This window comes from Sinocyclocheilus grahami, unplaced genomic scaffold, assembly GCF_001515645.1.
Source record: "Sinocyclocheilus grahami isolate Dianchi unplaced genomic scaffold, SAMN03320097.WGS_v1.1 scaffold152.1, whole genome shotgun sequence".
NCBI classification, from domain to species: domain Eukaryota; kingdom Metazoa; phylum Chordata; class Actinopteri; order Cypriniformes; family Cyprinidae; genus Sinocyclocheilus; species Sinocyclocheilus grahami.
In genome coordinates, this window is record NW_015505331.1 from 131652 (window position 1) to 148253 (window position 16602).

Here is a 16602-nt window from a genome sequence, read left to right on the forward strand (position 1 = left end):
GTAGAAATGTGTATGCGCTTAGTCAAACACAAACGCTGTTGTTTTGTATACCTGTTGCTGTGACAACCGTTGGCATTCTGATCCGAGTGACTTCCCACTCTAGCAACAAACAAAATAAGTAATCTCACTTGTGATTTTCTTGTAGATGTATATAGATACATTTTCCCTGCATATACTTCATAAACCTCATATTATCAATGAATTTTTTTTTTTTTTTTACACAAGATTATTTGATAATTGTAAGATAATTGTTTATTTATTATGGTAAAATCAATAGAATAGAATAAAATAATTATTAATTTTAGAAAGCAGAAGAATGAAACAATTCTTTTCAAAATTCATTAAAAAATTATTCATAAGTTAAAGTTACAGCATTAACTTTAACAGACCTAAAATATATTTTATACAATTCTCTGAATTGTCCACAAACTCCCTACACCCCTTGCAGTTCGCTAGTGTGAGATACTACAGGCCCTGGTCTGCATGAAACCTGGGGCAAGTTCAAGCTCAAACCGGTGTGCACCGTTTTGCTACGGTTTCCGGTTTGAACGACATGTTTCCTGGAAACGGTGTGCAACGGGGTTTGAGATGCGTTTTCTCTTGTTTGGTGTCAAACATGTTAGCCCAATCAGCAGCAACATGTATATAAACCACGCTGTATTAAAGAGACAGCTCGCACAATGTAATTAACATCCAAATAAATTCACAAGAGCAAGAATATTGTTTGCACATGTTTATTTACATTAAAGGCAAAATAACTAAAATAATAAGAGCACAAGTATAGATCTGGAACTTCTTTAAGTTTGTCTAAATATCATTTAGTAATTGCAATGTCTTCTGGTCCACATCCTTTCCTTAGGAAGGTGTGCTAGACACTGATTAATGTAACATAAAAATACTATACATATTTATATATTTTGCTATTGTATTGTGGAGTGACACTTTCATAAACTTTTCTATACTCCTCTGATTATATAATGGTAAATATTACAATATCATAGCACAACAACAGCGATCAGCAATAATGATAAGCCGAATACTCACAATAAAAATAATAAGGTCATATAGATCATAACACAGTCTCGGAGGTAAGAAGTGGATTATCCTTCACCTGAAATGTTTGTCTTTTCATCCTGAAATGTGAGGCAAATGTTGGATCACAATAATTAGGAACCACAGTTTCCACAAATCCCTTCATTTGATTGGGATGTTCTCTTTTATTCTGGACGGTAAGGGCAATGAGTGTAACATCGAGCGTATTTTGCAATATTAAACACATATTTATACCGATTTCATCAGGCTCCGAAAAGAGTTTTTGTCGGGGCTGAACGCAGCCCTGATCTTTAACACTCATTCTCCTTGATTATGAATACAGACATCCATCATGTGACAGTAGGAAGGAAACATGGCCATTTATATAGTGTGAGTTCCAAGCACTGACTCTAGAGGGCTCTGCAGTCAAGCCTTTTCGTCATTGTTGACTGCGTTGTTGACATTGCTAATGCGCTGGGAGATGATTCCTAGGCCTTCTGCGTTGGCAGGATTTATGGTTTTAGTAGAGCAGGGCTGTTTTTCCCCACACTGCTTTGTAAAAGCTTTTCTAATGAAAAATGTGGAATTGTATCTAATACAGAAGAATTGTTAAGAGTGAGATTAATTTCATTAGTGTGTGTTATAATGAACAGTGATGTCAGTGCTGGAGTTTAAAGTTTATAATGCTCAGCTGTGTTCACTGCGGCTGTTATCAGTGGCGGATCATGTTATTGAGGGTGCTAGATTTAATCATGATATCATCAGACAAAATAATCTTTGTTCATTTGATTACTTTGGATTGAGAATGATAATTGCACCCACAACTTGTAAAAGAAAACGTATTTTTATGTAGAAAAATTACATTGGATGTGTGGTTGAAATAATTTTTCAATCATAATGATTTTTCATACATGGTTGACAATCCAGTTTTGACTTGGAAATGAACAAATGATCTAGTTATATCAGATTTTCAGATATCAGTTAGGATTTAATCATCAAATAAAAAATAAATAAATAAATGACAGTGAAATATTCAAGTAAATCAAGTTGTCTTATAGGTCATACAACTCAAGCCAGTCTTTGCCAATATAACATAATTGTTATGCAAGGCATTTTTCTTTCTGAAAAACAGATTCACTGTTTTATACAGTTTATAGTGCAATTTGGCTTGTGTTTTTAGAAAAAGGCCTCTTTATACAGCTGAGTTAAGGATGCCCCGTGGCTGCTCAAAATTCAGCATAAAGATGCAACGGCACATAAAAGTCAGACTAAATTATGCCTGCTCTGACCCACCTCAGCCCCTAGTATCAAATTATGCAGCTGTAGTTATTGTGTAAATGCATTTATGCCACCTCTGAACAGCATAAAACTTTGTAAAGACACCTAAATGCCACTTTAGAAGTGCTTCCGTACCACTTTTGCAGTGTAAATTTAATGACACAAATCTAAGTGCTGTGTCATTTATAGATTGGAGTTCATTTGAGAGACTTTTTGTTGTAAGTGGTTTAAAAATCACTGAGGAGATGCTGCACCCTAGTGCTATTGTGTGGTATTGTATGTTGCTAAAAATATTAACAACCATCATGATACTATTTCTGTTGGGTCAATTTTTGGGGGAGGATTATGTGTAGTACTGTCACTTTAAGAGTGAAGTTTTCCAACTCCGTTGGTCATGTGTTCAGGTGTCCAGTAGCATACCAGCCTTTGTACCCCACACACACACACACACACACACACACACACACACACACATACACACACAGAGACAGAGTTGCTGTGTCAGCCTTATGACAGATACAACGCTGTTTGTGGCCCCCGTCTACTCCCATCCTGCATGCACACAGTCTATGGCCTTGTGACAAAACTGTTTGGTTGTGATGAGAGCTGGACATTTGAATATTTGGAGCACCTGAGTGTAAACGGTGGCACTCTTTTGGGGATTCGGTATGTTCATTTAGTTAGCCAAGAAAATTCTTCATGGAAAAAATAAAAAGAAACATAGTAGGCATATGGTCTGTATTTTTGGTTCCAGGACAGCTATCTCATAATTAGAAGAAATAAGCTGACGTGAATATCAGATGCCTTTGCTTCCTCATTCTGCATCAAGCTGCGGTCTCAAAACGTTTTTTGTTGTCGTGGTGAAGATTGTTTGGACATTTTAATAGCTGCACTTTTATTAACAACCAGGACCCATCTCTGATCATCAGTCCGGTTTAGTTTCTTTGTGTTGAAGAAAATCTGGATCTGCGCTAAGTGGAACTGGACTTGAAAAGAAACCTGCTATCAGTGCTGTCTGTGTCTCTCTTGTTCACTCTTGCTCTGCCAGGAACCTATTGATTAGACAGAGCAAAACCAACGCTGTTGTAGTCATGTGCGTGCTCACTGAGAGCTATTTACAGAAAGCTGTGAGTCAATGAACGGCAATGAAGTAACTCATTCAATCAGCTTGTGTGTGGGCAAACTAAAAGCTCTTAGCTGTTTGTGATTTAATTGGTGTGCCATTAAGTTACCAGACTGTGGCCTGACAGATCATTTAAAAGTGAGTCATATTTATTGCTTAGAAAGTAGCAACGGTAAGTATAGTTCGAAAAAATGAATTGAAACTTTTTAGTTCCCAAATGAAGCTCTCAGGGTGGTAGGTTTGTTCAGCAGTGCTGTCCATCTCAAAGACCAGCTGCGTTTTTGAGCTTGAAGAAAGAAAGGTACTAAAATGGATACAATATAGAGGATATAACACAGGAAACAGAAGATGACATGGAAGAAGGGTGGCTATGGCCAAGAGACTGAAACCAAACTGATGGGGATGGCTGGGAAAGGGACCAGTGTCAGAGGAAGCAGCTCCGAGAATCTACAGGAAGTTTTCATTGTGCTTGGGACTGATGCTTGAGAAAATCCACTGGGCAATCTATTCGACTGCTCAGTTACACTGTGATCTCTGAACCATCAGCTGTGTTTCCTGCTCATACATCCTCTGAAAGAGAGAGGGAAAGACAAAGAGGAAAAATCCATGGTGGAATCCTTATGGAACTATTTGGAATCCAGCGATGAAATGTTTGGAATACTGAGTGCAGTGTTTTGGCAGCCAGCTTTGAGTTAGTCTGGAGTGCATTTAAACTGATTCACATTTTATTATTATTGTGATTCAGTATTTGACTCTTTTTTTTAATGTTGTTGTCACTGAAAGCAGCCCAAATGTAATTTGTCACTTTAATCTTTTTTTTTTTTTTGAGAAAAATTTTTGTAGGATCTTTGTAGCATTTAAGAATGTTTCCCATGTTTTTGCCAACAAAAGATATTTTGTGTCGTTATTGTTATTTTTAGCATAGAAACGCATTATTACCAAATGTTTTTAAAAAAATGTTACAAAGAAATGATTGTGTGTGAAGGTGCAGAAAGAGATGTGGACTTTGCATTTTGATCTGATTTGACTCAAGGTTTTGTTTTTAAAAAAAATCCGTGTCATCTTTTGAGGAATTGTGAGCATCACCACAGGATTCTGTTCTGCTTTCCGACAGCTGGCCACAGCAGCTGCAGCTGGCACAATGAAACTTGCATGTGTGAGTGCATTGTTGATAATTTACTTGCGGTGCTAAAAACTGCTTGAAAAACTGCAGTGACATGCTCTCTGTCTGACTACTGGGACGTGGGGCCGATCACAGGGGTACCATGGAAGTCAGTAGTACATTTGACAACATGACTGGACTGACACATGATAGGCCAGTGCAAATGTCCTCATTCTGCCAGCAGTTTGCATCTGTCGGTATGTTATTTAAATGTGGTATATAAAATCAACCGGCTCAAAAATCGCTGTATCTAAAAGTAAATGCTTAATTTATATTGTAAAATCATTTAATAGTTTTTTTTCCCTTCTCTACACAGATGGGGCAGGAAATTATGATGTGAATAATGTTGTCATTCCGACCCCAGGAGCACCAGACCCCAGGGCCCAGAATTCTTTGCGGCAGAGTTGGGAAATGAACTACCAGGAAGCAGCAATATACCTGCAGGTCATCTTTTGAACCTCCATACACTCAATGAAGCAGCAAAATAGATGCAGATGATCCCAAACACACACTCGGGGTTAATAATTATCCTCTCTTGTCAATTTGTCTGTGTTTGTTCTCAGGAGGGAGAGAATAACGACAAGTTTTTCACTCATCCGCGAAATGCCCATGCGCTCAGTGCCTACCTGTTTGCTCACAATCACCTTTTCTATGTGATGGAGCTGCTGACTGCGGTGTTACTCATGCTTCTGTCCCTCTCAGAGGCCCCTGCCGTCCCCTTTCTCCGCTTGGATGTCTATGTATGTGACTTCTACTTCACTATGTGCATACACTATCATTCAAAAGTTTGGGGTCTGTAAGATTTTATTTTATTTTTTTAAAAGATTCATTCTTTTATTCAGCAAGGATGCTGAACTTTACATTGTTACAAAAAAAGTCTATTTCAAATAAATGCTTTTCTATTCATCAAAGAATCCTTTAAAAAAATATATATCACAGTTTTCACAAAAATATTAATACTTGAGGACTTATTCAGCATATTAGAATGATTTCTGAAGGGCCATGTGACATTGAAGACTGGAGTAATGGCTGCTGAAAATTCCGCTTTGCCCTTACAGGAATAAATTACATTTGAAATTATATTAAAATATAAATACGTTTTAAATTGTAATAAAATATCACAATATTTCAGTTTCATAGTATTTTTGATCAAATAAATGCAGCCTTGGAGAGTATAAGAAACTTCTTTCAAAAACATAAAAAAAAAACTTATTGACCCCAAACTTTTGAATGCGTTAATGTGTGTTAGCTTGAGTGTATATTGGTTTGTAATTGTGTTTTTATTTGTATGCTTGTAGCTTATGATTATATGAACATGAGTATGTACTTGTACTTTTTTTTCTGTCAGGTTCATGCAACACTGGAGTTATTGGTATTGGTAATGGTGGCCTTTGAGTTGTGCATGAAGCTCCGATGGCTTGGCTTTCACACCTTTATACGACATAAGAGGACCATGGTGAAGGTTTGTACATGTTTTGTAATAGACTGCCTGTGTTTCCTTACAATGGTTTATTTATTTTTTTATCTCTGTATCAGGATGTGCCATTTTCACAAATGTTCAGCTCAAGAATCCTGTTATCCTCTCTGATTTTTGTGTGTTTCAGACATGTGTCCTGTTTATTCAATTCGTCGAGGCAATTGTGGTCTTAGTCCGGCAGACATCTCACCTGCGTGTAACGAGAGCCCTGCGGCCGATCTTTTTGGTGGACTGTCGTTACTGTGGAGCTGTTCGCAGGCATGCTAACATCAAAATATTTTAAAAGAATTGTTATTTAATAAAAATTTTATAATTGTTATTGCTACTGCTAACAACATTATTTTGTAATTTAAAAACTAATCTAAATATACTAGTCTAAATATTGGTGTTTTTATATTAATGCCGTTTCTGAGATCTTATACATGCATATTGCAGTGATTATACGCAAAACTGAGTACCGTACTAAAAGTCCTTGTAACGATGGAAAAATTATTGTAAAGTATGTCCTTGACTGGATAAAATGTGATGTTCTGACGATCTATCTCCTCTATCTCCAGAAACTTGAGGCAGATATTTCAGTCACTTCCTCCCTTCATTGATATTCTTCTGCTGCTGCTTTTCTTCATGGTCATCTTTGCCATCCTAGGATTCTGTTTGTTCTCAGCCAACTCAGCCGACCCTGTTAGTACATCGATCACACACACTCACCTTTGTGTTCTCTCTCTCTCACACACACGCGCACACACACACACACACACACACACACAAACAAACAAACAAACTCATAGATTCTTCTCTTTCTCTCTACAGTATTTTAGCACACTGGAGAACAGCATTGTGAGTTTGTTTGTCCTTCTGACCACTGCAAAGTAAGTATGTACCCTCACTGTGGTGCACATGTCCTACATGACTCTGAGCCTCAGTGAGGTTGTTTCATGTCTTCCTGTAACAGCGGTAGTAATCCAAATGTTTTCAGTTCAAACTTCTTGAGGGGAACTGGAGAATTTCTCTGGTCCTCTATTATCATTATGCCCTTGAGCAAAGAACTCCAGGTCACTATAGTCAGACTGCCCCTGTTAAAAATGCAATAAAAGTCGGTTTGAATAAGAAAGTGTCTGCTAAATGATTAATAATTAAGTAACCTCAGAGTCTTTAGTAGATTTACACATGTGAGTTTTTTGTCTTTTTCCTTCACTAGTTTTCCGGATGTGATGATGCCAGCATATTCAAAGAATCGTTGGTCATGTATTTTCTTCATTGTGTATCTGTCCATCGAGCTCTACTTCATCATGAATCTAGTCAGTATTGAACAACAATAAATCTATTTGCATTTTAAAGGATTTCTAACACATTATAGTTTAATTTTGTAAGCATTATCTGTTGGTGCAGTGTGAACTAGCCTTTACTTTGAGTTTGCTCTTAATCTTTGCTTCACAGCTCCTGGCGGTAGTTTTTGATACTTTTAATGGAGTTGAGAAGATGAAATTCAAATCTCTTCTTCTACACAAGCGATCAGCTGTAGAGCACGGCTTCCAGCTGCTAGTTAGTCGGCAGGTGAGATATATACAGACAGATCACACTTTTTCCCTATCTCCTGATTTTTCAGGTCTGAAGCCTTGTGTATTTTATGGATGAATGTGATAAATCTGCATTTATTTAGAGGCCAGATGGAGTGTGTTTAAAACAGTTTGATGGACTGATGCGATTCTATCGTCCACGAATGAATGCACGGGATCGTTTCCTCACTTTCAAAGCCCTCAACCATTCAGGCGCAACCATGCTGAGGTACACACGTGCATGAATGTGCTCACGTTCTTTCATTGATTTCAACAGATGATGAGTTCATAAGGTGTATTTGTGCTTGTGTTTTAGTCTCCAGGACTTTTATAAGTTTTATGAAGTGATCGGGCTCAAATGGAAGGTCAGATTCACACACTTTCACATGGTTATACTCCCCGGGTGTATGTTAAACCCTCCTGAGCCGGAACCTATGGTGTGTATGTGTGTTACAGGCTCGACGGAGTGGGGAGTACTGGTTTGATGATCTTCCTCGTACTGCATTCCTCATCTTCAAAGGTCTTCAAGGCTTCCATGTCATATTTATTCAATTTGGATTAATTACAGTATTTTACAATTTAATGATCTGCTCACAGATACATTCAAGATTAGTTGAGATCAAATATTTTCTTCCATAATACTTCCTTTGTTTGATCACTATTCTTTTTTAACAGGAATCAATTTACTTGTGAAATCCAAAGCTTTCCAATATGCAATGTGTAAGTTAAATTCTCAAGTAACTTGTTGTATTAACCCTTTAGACATTAATATTTGTAGGTTAATGGAAAAACTTTTCACATTGCTAAAGAATTCACATTTTTCTGGTATTTTTCAGTACTCTTATTATATAATGTACCGTAAAATACAGTAAACAGTAATTTTGTGTAAACATTAACTGTTAACATTATTACAAACAACTGTTTTCTATTTGAATACATTTTAAAATGTAATTTATTCATTATTTTCAGCAGCCATTACCCCAGTCTTCAGTGTCACATGATCCTTCAAAAATCAGTGTAATATGCTGATTTGGTGCTCACGAAAGCATTTCTTGTCTAAATGTCTGAAAACTGTTGTGCTGCTTAAAATTTTTGCGGAGACCATGATGCGTAATAAGTTCAAATAAACAGCATTTACTTTAAATAGTATTTAGCTTTTACTGTCACTTTTGATCAAATTATTGCTGAATAAAAGTATTAATTTCTTTCAAAAATCTTACTGACCCAAAGGTTTCAAACTAAAGTGTACTGCACTTACAGTATATTCATTCCAGTATTTCTAATAATTCTAACTATTTTTCATGATTGACCTGTTACAGATCTGGTAGTTGCAATTAATGGCATCTGGATCCTAGTGGAGACTAACATGTTAATTGGTAAGATCTTCTTTGATTAATGGAACAGTAAGGCATGTGTTGCAGCTGTGTTGAAGTTCCAGATAATTCTTTGAATTCACCATTCAGAAACACTTGTAAATACTGGAAACAGTGAAATAGCTGTTTTCTCTGTGTGAACCCAATTGAATTTGGCTCTCAGGGAGCTCTTCTCTTCTCACAGATGGCGTCTCATGGACTCATGTTGTCCCATTGAGTTACATTATTTTTCTCACAAGTAGGTGGAAATTGTTTAAAATTAAATCATTAGTAAACCTGAATGTAAATGACTTAATTAATATTGGTTTCATTTAAATTGTAAACTTTTTTTTATTCATCTCCTGCTTATGTGTCTGTGGAATGAAGTTTATGGAACTGAGGTCTTGTTGAAGATCACAGGCCTTGGTCCTTTGACATATTTCAGCTCAGGGTGGAACCTGTAAGCACACACTCATACAAACACACACACACACACACACACACACACACACACACTGCATCACCTCGGGGTGTGTGTTTCTTTTTCCAGCTTTGATTTCTCAGTAACAGTCTTTGCCTTTCTGGGATTGATTGCTCTGGCCTTTGACATGGAGCCGTTCTACTTCATCTTGGTGTTGAGACCTTTTCAGCTCCTCCGGTATGTGTTCTAATTTTTGTGTGTGTTTTGATTAATTTTAGAGTCGCATTGTAGTCATTCATTTAAAACCTTTTTCTTTTTTTCAAAATGATTTTTGTTCTCCCATAAGTCTGAGAATACTACATTATACTGAACATTTATAGATAAAGATTTATTCAAAAACCTAATTCAAACCTGTAAATAAACATATATATATATATATACATACATACTTGAATTGTTGTGCTGGTAATGTAAATAAATAAATAATTATCTCGCTGTATATATTTATTTGTGCTGGTAATGTAATTTGTACATTACATTAAAAATCAATCAATTAAAAAAAGTTTTGCAAAATAGAAGCATTTTCACCTGTGATCTCAGACAGTTTTACCCCACTATTGATAACGTCTGCACTGTAATAATATTTTTAAGCTGCACGTCATTGTCTTTTGTTCTTAATCTTAACTTGGTGTGAATCATTAAATATCTTTTTTCAGCAGTCATACTTGTAGATAGAAACAGATATGTTCCTTTTTTAACAGTTTCCCTTATTTCTTGTCAAGGTTGTTTAAAATTAAACAGCGCTATCGGAATGTTTTGGACACAATGTTTGAACTGTTCCCACGTATGGCCAGGTACAGAAATATTAATCAATTTCAGCTCATTACTCACAAGTGAAGGCCCTTCTCTCACAACCCTCTCTCTCTGTTTCTGTAGTCTAGGTCTGACTCTGATTATCTTCTATTATTCTTTTGCCATCGTTGGAATGGAGTTTTTTGCTGATGTTGTTTATCCGAACTGCTGCAAGTAAGTTCCTTTAATCACCATAAATGGATTTCTTGTTTTATGAAAATCAAAACAGACTGAACATCATTTAACACTGTCTACTGTCATTTTCTCACCCTCATGATATTTCAAATGTGTTCTTCTGTGCATGAGAAACTTTGAAGAATGTACATGAAAGTACTTTGGGATCAGTAGATATCAAACTGCAAAAAAGGACAAAAAAATAACCATAAATGGTTTTCAGTGAATAATGTCTTTTGGTGTGTATAATGGTTTGTTCTCTGTCTCTCAAAGCACTAGCAGAGTCGCTGACTCGTATCGCCAGAAAAATGTGACCATTGGAAACCGAACAATGCTAGAGGAGGGGTATTATTATCTCAATAACTTCAATAACATCCTAAGCAGCTTTGGTATGTGCACACACACTCATAGATACACACTCTTGTCATGTCGGTATATAGCTTTTGTAACTTTTTTTCTCTGCCATGTTTCAGTCACTCTTTTTGAGCTAACAGTGGTGAACAACTGGTACATCACTATGGTGAGTATAAACACAAAAACTCATGCACATCAGCTTTGTCAACAGGTCATAAAATCTGATATTCCTTCAGTAAAATGTTTGTATTTGTTTGGTTGGTGTGCTTCTGTGGTGCCCTCTGCTGTTTACTGGAATTAATTGTCAGTCAGCAGTGTCAGAGACAGTTGTGTCACTGTTTGTAGCAGAAACCTATGGATCCTACTGTGTGAACCAGTCAATAAATGAGCATCTGTCTGTCATTTGTATGAGTTATTGAGCCTTTGATCCCTGTTTTCACAGGAAGGTGTAACATCACAAACGACTCACTGGAGTCGCCTTTATTTCATGACCTTTTACATTGTCACCATGGTAAGGGATTGTGTATGTTCGTTGTGTATGTGTATTAAATAAATCTAAATCATTTAGAACATTTTTGTTGTTTGAAATAAAATGGATGAAAAACAAAACTAAACGAAAATCAGAATTGTTGTCTTGGCAACTAACTGAAATAAGTTGAAATTGAAGAATAACTAGAACAAGATAAAAAAGTTCGTCAAGACAAACTTTAGGTTGGCTTGAGAAAGTCTAGCCTGCAAGTTTAAAGCAGTTGTAAAAGCCTGAAGTTTGAAAATGTAGATTAGATAGATGTTGATAACATGTTTCTAGCATGATTAGCATGTTTTTAGCATGATTGGCCTGTCACTAGCATATTGCTGGCATGATTAGCATGTTGCTAGCATGATTAACATGTTGCTAGCCTGATTAGCAAGTAACTAGCATGTTGCTAGCATGAATAGCAAGTTACTAGCATGTGTCTAGCCTGATTAGCAAGTAACTAGCATGTTGCTAGCATGAATAGCAAGTTACTAGCATGTTTCTAACATTATTAGCAAGTTACTAGCATGTCGCTAGCATGATTAGCAAGTGACTAGCATGTTTCTAGCATGATTAGCAAGTTTCTAACATGTCACTAGCATGTTGCTAGCATGTTTCTAGCATTATTAGCAAGTAACTGGCATGTTGCTAGCACTTTACAAAGATGAGATTGCAGTTCTATATATTAAATTAACGTTATTAATGAAAAAAATAGCATGTTGCTAGCATGATTATCAAGTTACTAACATGTTTCTAGCATATTGCTAGCATGATTAGCAAGTGACTAACATGTTTTTAACATGATTAACAAGTTACTAGCATGTTTCTAGAATGATTAGCATGTTACTAGCATGTTGCTAGCCTGATTAGCAAGTGACTAACATGTTTTTAACATGATTAGCAAGTTACTAGCATTTTTCTAGCATGATTACCATGTTACTAGCATGTTGCTAGCATTATTAGCAAGTAACTAGCATGTTGCTAGCACTTTACAAAGATGGAGATTGCAGTTCTATATATTAAATTAACATTATTAATGAAAAAAATAGCATGTTGCTGGCATGAATAGAAAGTTACTAGCATGTTTCTAGTATTATTAGCAAGTTAATGCATTCACTAGCATGTTTCTAACATGATTAAAATGTTAGTAGCCTGTTGCTAGCATGATTTGCAAGTGACTAACATGTTTTTACTAGCATGTTTCTAACATTAGTATGTTATTAACATGTTGCTAGCATTATTAGCATGCGACTAGCATGTTTTTGGTATGTTTCTAGCATGATTAGCACGTTGCTAGGATAGATGGATAGATAGATTAGAAATATTAGATGAGTTTGAATGAGTTTGACTAAATTAGTAAAAAATTAAAATGAAAACTGAAAATAGATTAATAAAAGCTCATTCAAAATATTAATGGAATCTGTAATAGCATATTAATAACACTGAAGGAAATTATGTGGATATTATTTCTTTTTTGATGTGAAGATCTTTTTTGAAGTTATATAGGTAAAAGGTACAGTGTAAGAGGTCTACATTTCTTTCACTGATTTTTAACAACATGAGGCATAAACACGGCATGTTTAATTATAATACTTTAAAAATAATGTTGTTTAAAATTGTTAAAAAATTGTCACACTGCTGTTGTCAGCTACCCATTTATATGTGAGTTATAAATCTTTTCTCACAGCCCGGTGTTATTTTGAGTGTAAATGCCTCTGTTTGATGCAGGTTGTCATGACGATAATCGTGGCCTTCATTCTAGATGCATTTGTCTTCAGGATGAACTACAGTCGGAAGAACAGAGAGCCGCTGGATGACCCAGAAGGTTCTAAATGTTTAGAGTCCCGTTCATCTGATGACATGTTTATTAAAATGAGTATGACTGAGATATCTAATACTGAGAATGTTGTGTGTGTTATAGATGAAATGGGGATTGTCTTTGAGACAGAGATGTCCCAGACTGAAGCTCTACAGACTCTAGACTTGTATAAACACACACTGGGTGTCACCAACCTAAGCTCACTGCAGGACATGTGTGTGACTCTGGAGCGGAGCGGGGTGAGCACATACATACATGCACACACAGTTTGTGTTCATAGCATCTCATTTGTGTATCTTTGTTAAATTGATTGAACTGTAATGGATCATTTTTGTCTTTGCTCACAGCATTCCTCATTAGTATTTCTGGGTCGAAGGTCACGTACCAAGAGTGACCTCAGCATGAAGATGTACGAGGAAGAGATTCAGGTAGGATAGAAACAGGGTTATTATAGGGCTATTAACTAAAACTGGAACTAAAATAAAAACATTAAAAAACATTTTCATTACATAAAAAAAAAAGTTAACTGAAATATAATATTTTGCTCAATTCATCTCAATTTAAAATATGTGCAAAAATAACTCCAACTAAAACTGAAATAAAATTTATAAAAACTATATAGACAACAAACTACTAAAATGACAAAAGCACGCAACAAAATTACAAAAACTTTAAAATGAAAATGGAAAATATAAAATAAAAACTGATTCAAAATATTAATAAATACAATAATAGTATCTCAATGGTGATGATCAGTGATGTGGTGACTAGATTATTTTTAATTAATTTGAACCTTTTATTGACAGAATTTTTAAGTAAAGCATTCACAAAGGGTTGAATCAGAAAATTAAATCATGAAAGTCTGAAATGATCATATATCACACAGCTGTTTATACAAGGATGTGCCCAAGTGGAAACTTGGAAAGTTTAGCAAAAGAAAAATAAATGCTACTTAAAATTATTTCAATTATATCATGTTATGTTTTGTAAAGTTATAGTGTGATATATTTGGCACTAAATCCCCCCCCTAATTTCCAGATAGGCAATGCAATGTTTGTGTAAAGAGATTGTTTCTTTTTGTCTGCAGGAATGGTATGAGGAATATTCCAGAACAAACCTGCAGCCCGATGAAACATTCCACAGAGAACTGGACAGCCCTGAAGCTAGTGCCACAAACAGCATTAACTAACTCGCACTCTCTCTCATACCTCTGAGGGACCTTAGAACCATCTTCCTCCCATCGATGGAAAGCACAGATGTTCCCTATGACCACTATATTCGCCCTCCATCCATATGGAGACCTACAGAACACACTTAAAGCCTTATTCCCCCAAAAACCTTACAGTTCCGTGGCCAATCAGGGAAGCTTGCAGACCAATCATGTGACATGCACTCGGTCAGGGAACCTTCTTCTTCCATGAAATGCACCTCATGACATTTGCCTTGTGGTGGGTGACCCTGAATGATTCAGACTCTCTCTTGGATTGACAAATGGAGAACAGCGATTGGATATTTCTGTGGGAGGTGAATCGAAACTGAATGTGAGGATTTTAGCACTAAGTGACTTGTGTCTCTTTCTCCACAGTCTGAGGTATTGCTTAACCAACAGATAAAAGATTATAGTAATAAACTAATGCTGTTTTTAAACTAAAGCTGCTTTTTTGCTGGAACCTTTGGACCTATAGAGAGGCTTATTTTTTCGATATATACACAGGTAGATTAAATGTATGTCAGATGCAGTTGAGAGTCAAGTATTTAAAAATCTGTTTCAGTACATCCACCGATGTACTTAGTATGGGCTGGTTTCCCAGGCGCATGTTAATTTTGGACTGATAAGTATTAGAAAACCAGCCTTAGACCTTTCAGTTCATTTAAACTTTTGTCTTGTCACATATGAAAAGATCTTATTTCCTTTGTTTGGAGTAAGTATTGTTTTAATGAATTTTAAAGCTTTGAGTATTTTGGCAGACCAGTTCAGATAAAATCTACCTTGTAACCCAAAGGTCAGCCTAGTAACCCAAAGGTTGTGGGTTCGAGTCTCAGTACTGGCAGGGATTGTAGGTGGGCCCTTGAGCAAGGCACCAAACCCCCAACTGCTCCCCGGGCACCGCAGCAAAAATGGTTGCGCACTGCTCTGGGTATGTGCGTTCACTTGGATGGGTTAAATGCTAAGCACAAATTCCGAGTATGGGACACCATTCTTGGCTACACATCACTTTTCCAGAGTTAATGCAGATCTGTCTCCAAACCGAAAATGTCTTTTTTGTAATTTAGCCTTGCAAAATGGTATCAAAACTGTTACATTGAGGGGATTGTTCGCTGGTTCGCTGCACTATTTTATAATTTATTAGTCACTTTCTTGATGCTGTTTAGCAGGGTGAATGCATGCAAATAGTCATATATTGTTTACTCTCATGTCTAGAGTATCTAACCTGGAGGAATTCATGGATGTGTTCAGGGTCAGTGATTTCATTCCAGTTGCTTGTGTAATTGCACTGTAGGATGTGCAGCCTCCATGCTCCAAACACAAGGGAACATGATGCATATGTGACATGAAACCACACCAGCTCCTCCAATAATGTAGGGTTTACCTGTGTCTCAGTTCTCTGTTCTTATTCCTTTGTAAATGTATAATAACAGGTCAAGTAAACGATACATTTGAATGAAACTTCTTTTGGATTTTGTTTATTAATAGTTGTAATAGGTGTCTTTTTAGATGTATTATGTTAGTCTTTGTAATTGTTTCCCCACTGTCAAGTTTGATTTCAGTCAGCCTGAAAGTTCAAAAAGGAGCGGTCACGTTTACAGTTGTTTGCCGAATTATCCACTCAATAGGAATCCACGCTCTTGGGAATTTCGACAAATGTTTCTCCACGCAGATTTCGCAATGGTTTTGAGTTGGTCACGCGAATTCTTCATATATTCGATTACGCGTAATGTCATGATGTATAGGCCTATATATCGACAGGCATATGAAGGCTGTAGCTCAATTCCTGGAGGGCCAGAGCCCTACAGAGTTTCGTTCCAGCCTTGCTCCAACACACATACCATGTAGTTTTCAAATAAGCTTGACGGACTTGAGTAGTTGGATGAGGTGTGTTTAATTAGGGTTGAATCTAAACTCTGCAGGGCTCCGGCCCTCCAGGACTAACGTTCTTGAGTCAATCTCTCTACATCTGACTGCATCTTTGCTGAGAGTGAAATAGCAGGTTCAGCAGCTTTTTTTATGAGGATAGATGTACGCGCAGTTTAGGTTTATTGTGATCTCACTGTAGGCTAGATAGTGAGACAAATGACAAAGTTATTTGAGTCATTTATTTTACAATTGGACATCGACACAACTGAGAGTTGCATTCTTCCACACTGTCAGCCTTGCTTTGTTTTCTATTTTCTCTCGCAGTCATTTTCTGTGACTGACAGAATGATTGTTTGTTACAGAATTGCAGGAGGCAGTACAGAGTCAGATTCGTCATCGTAGAGCACTA

At 36.5% G+C, this 16602-nt stretch overlaps 1 protein-coding gene across 2 annotated transcripts; it reads left to right on the plus strand.

The window, feature by feature from the left end:
- The first annotated feature begins 4539 nt into the window (after positions 1-4539).
- LOC107592268 (two pore calcium channel protein 1) lies at positions 4540-15172 on the plus strand. 2 transcript variants are annotated; one of them, XM_016281685.1, is made up of 26 exons: positions 4545-4792; positions 4912-5039; positions 5159-5335; positions 5944-6057; positions 6200-6330; positions 6630-6753; positions 6883-6941; positions 7271-7370; positions 7510-7626; positions 7733-7857; positions 7945-7993; positions 8085-8148; positions 8304-8348; positions 8948-9004; positions 9186-9239; positions 9368-9440; positions 9531-9638; positions 10184-10255; positions 10338-10427; positions 10701-10816; positions 10901-10947; positions 11224-11292; positions 13027-13123; positions 13220-13356; positions 13465-13545; positions 14205-15172. In XM_016281685.1, exons 1-26 carry the CDS (start codon positions 4699-4701, stop codon positions 14304-14306), a joined length of 2430 nt encoding a protein of 809 aa, XP_016137171.1. In that variant the 5' UTR covers positions 4545-4698; the 3' UTR covers positions 14307-15172. The 2 variants fall into 2 exon arrangements, with proteins under 2 accessions (XP_016137172.1, XP_016137171.1); XM_016281686.1 differs by lacking the exons at positions 13465-13545; positions 14205-15172 and having other exon boundaries at positions 4540-4792; positions 13077-13123; positions 13220-13306.
- Positions 15173-16602: the final 1430 nt, after the last annotated feature.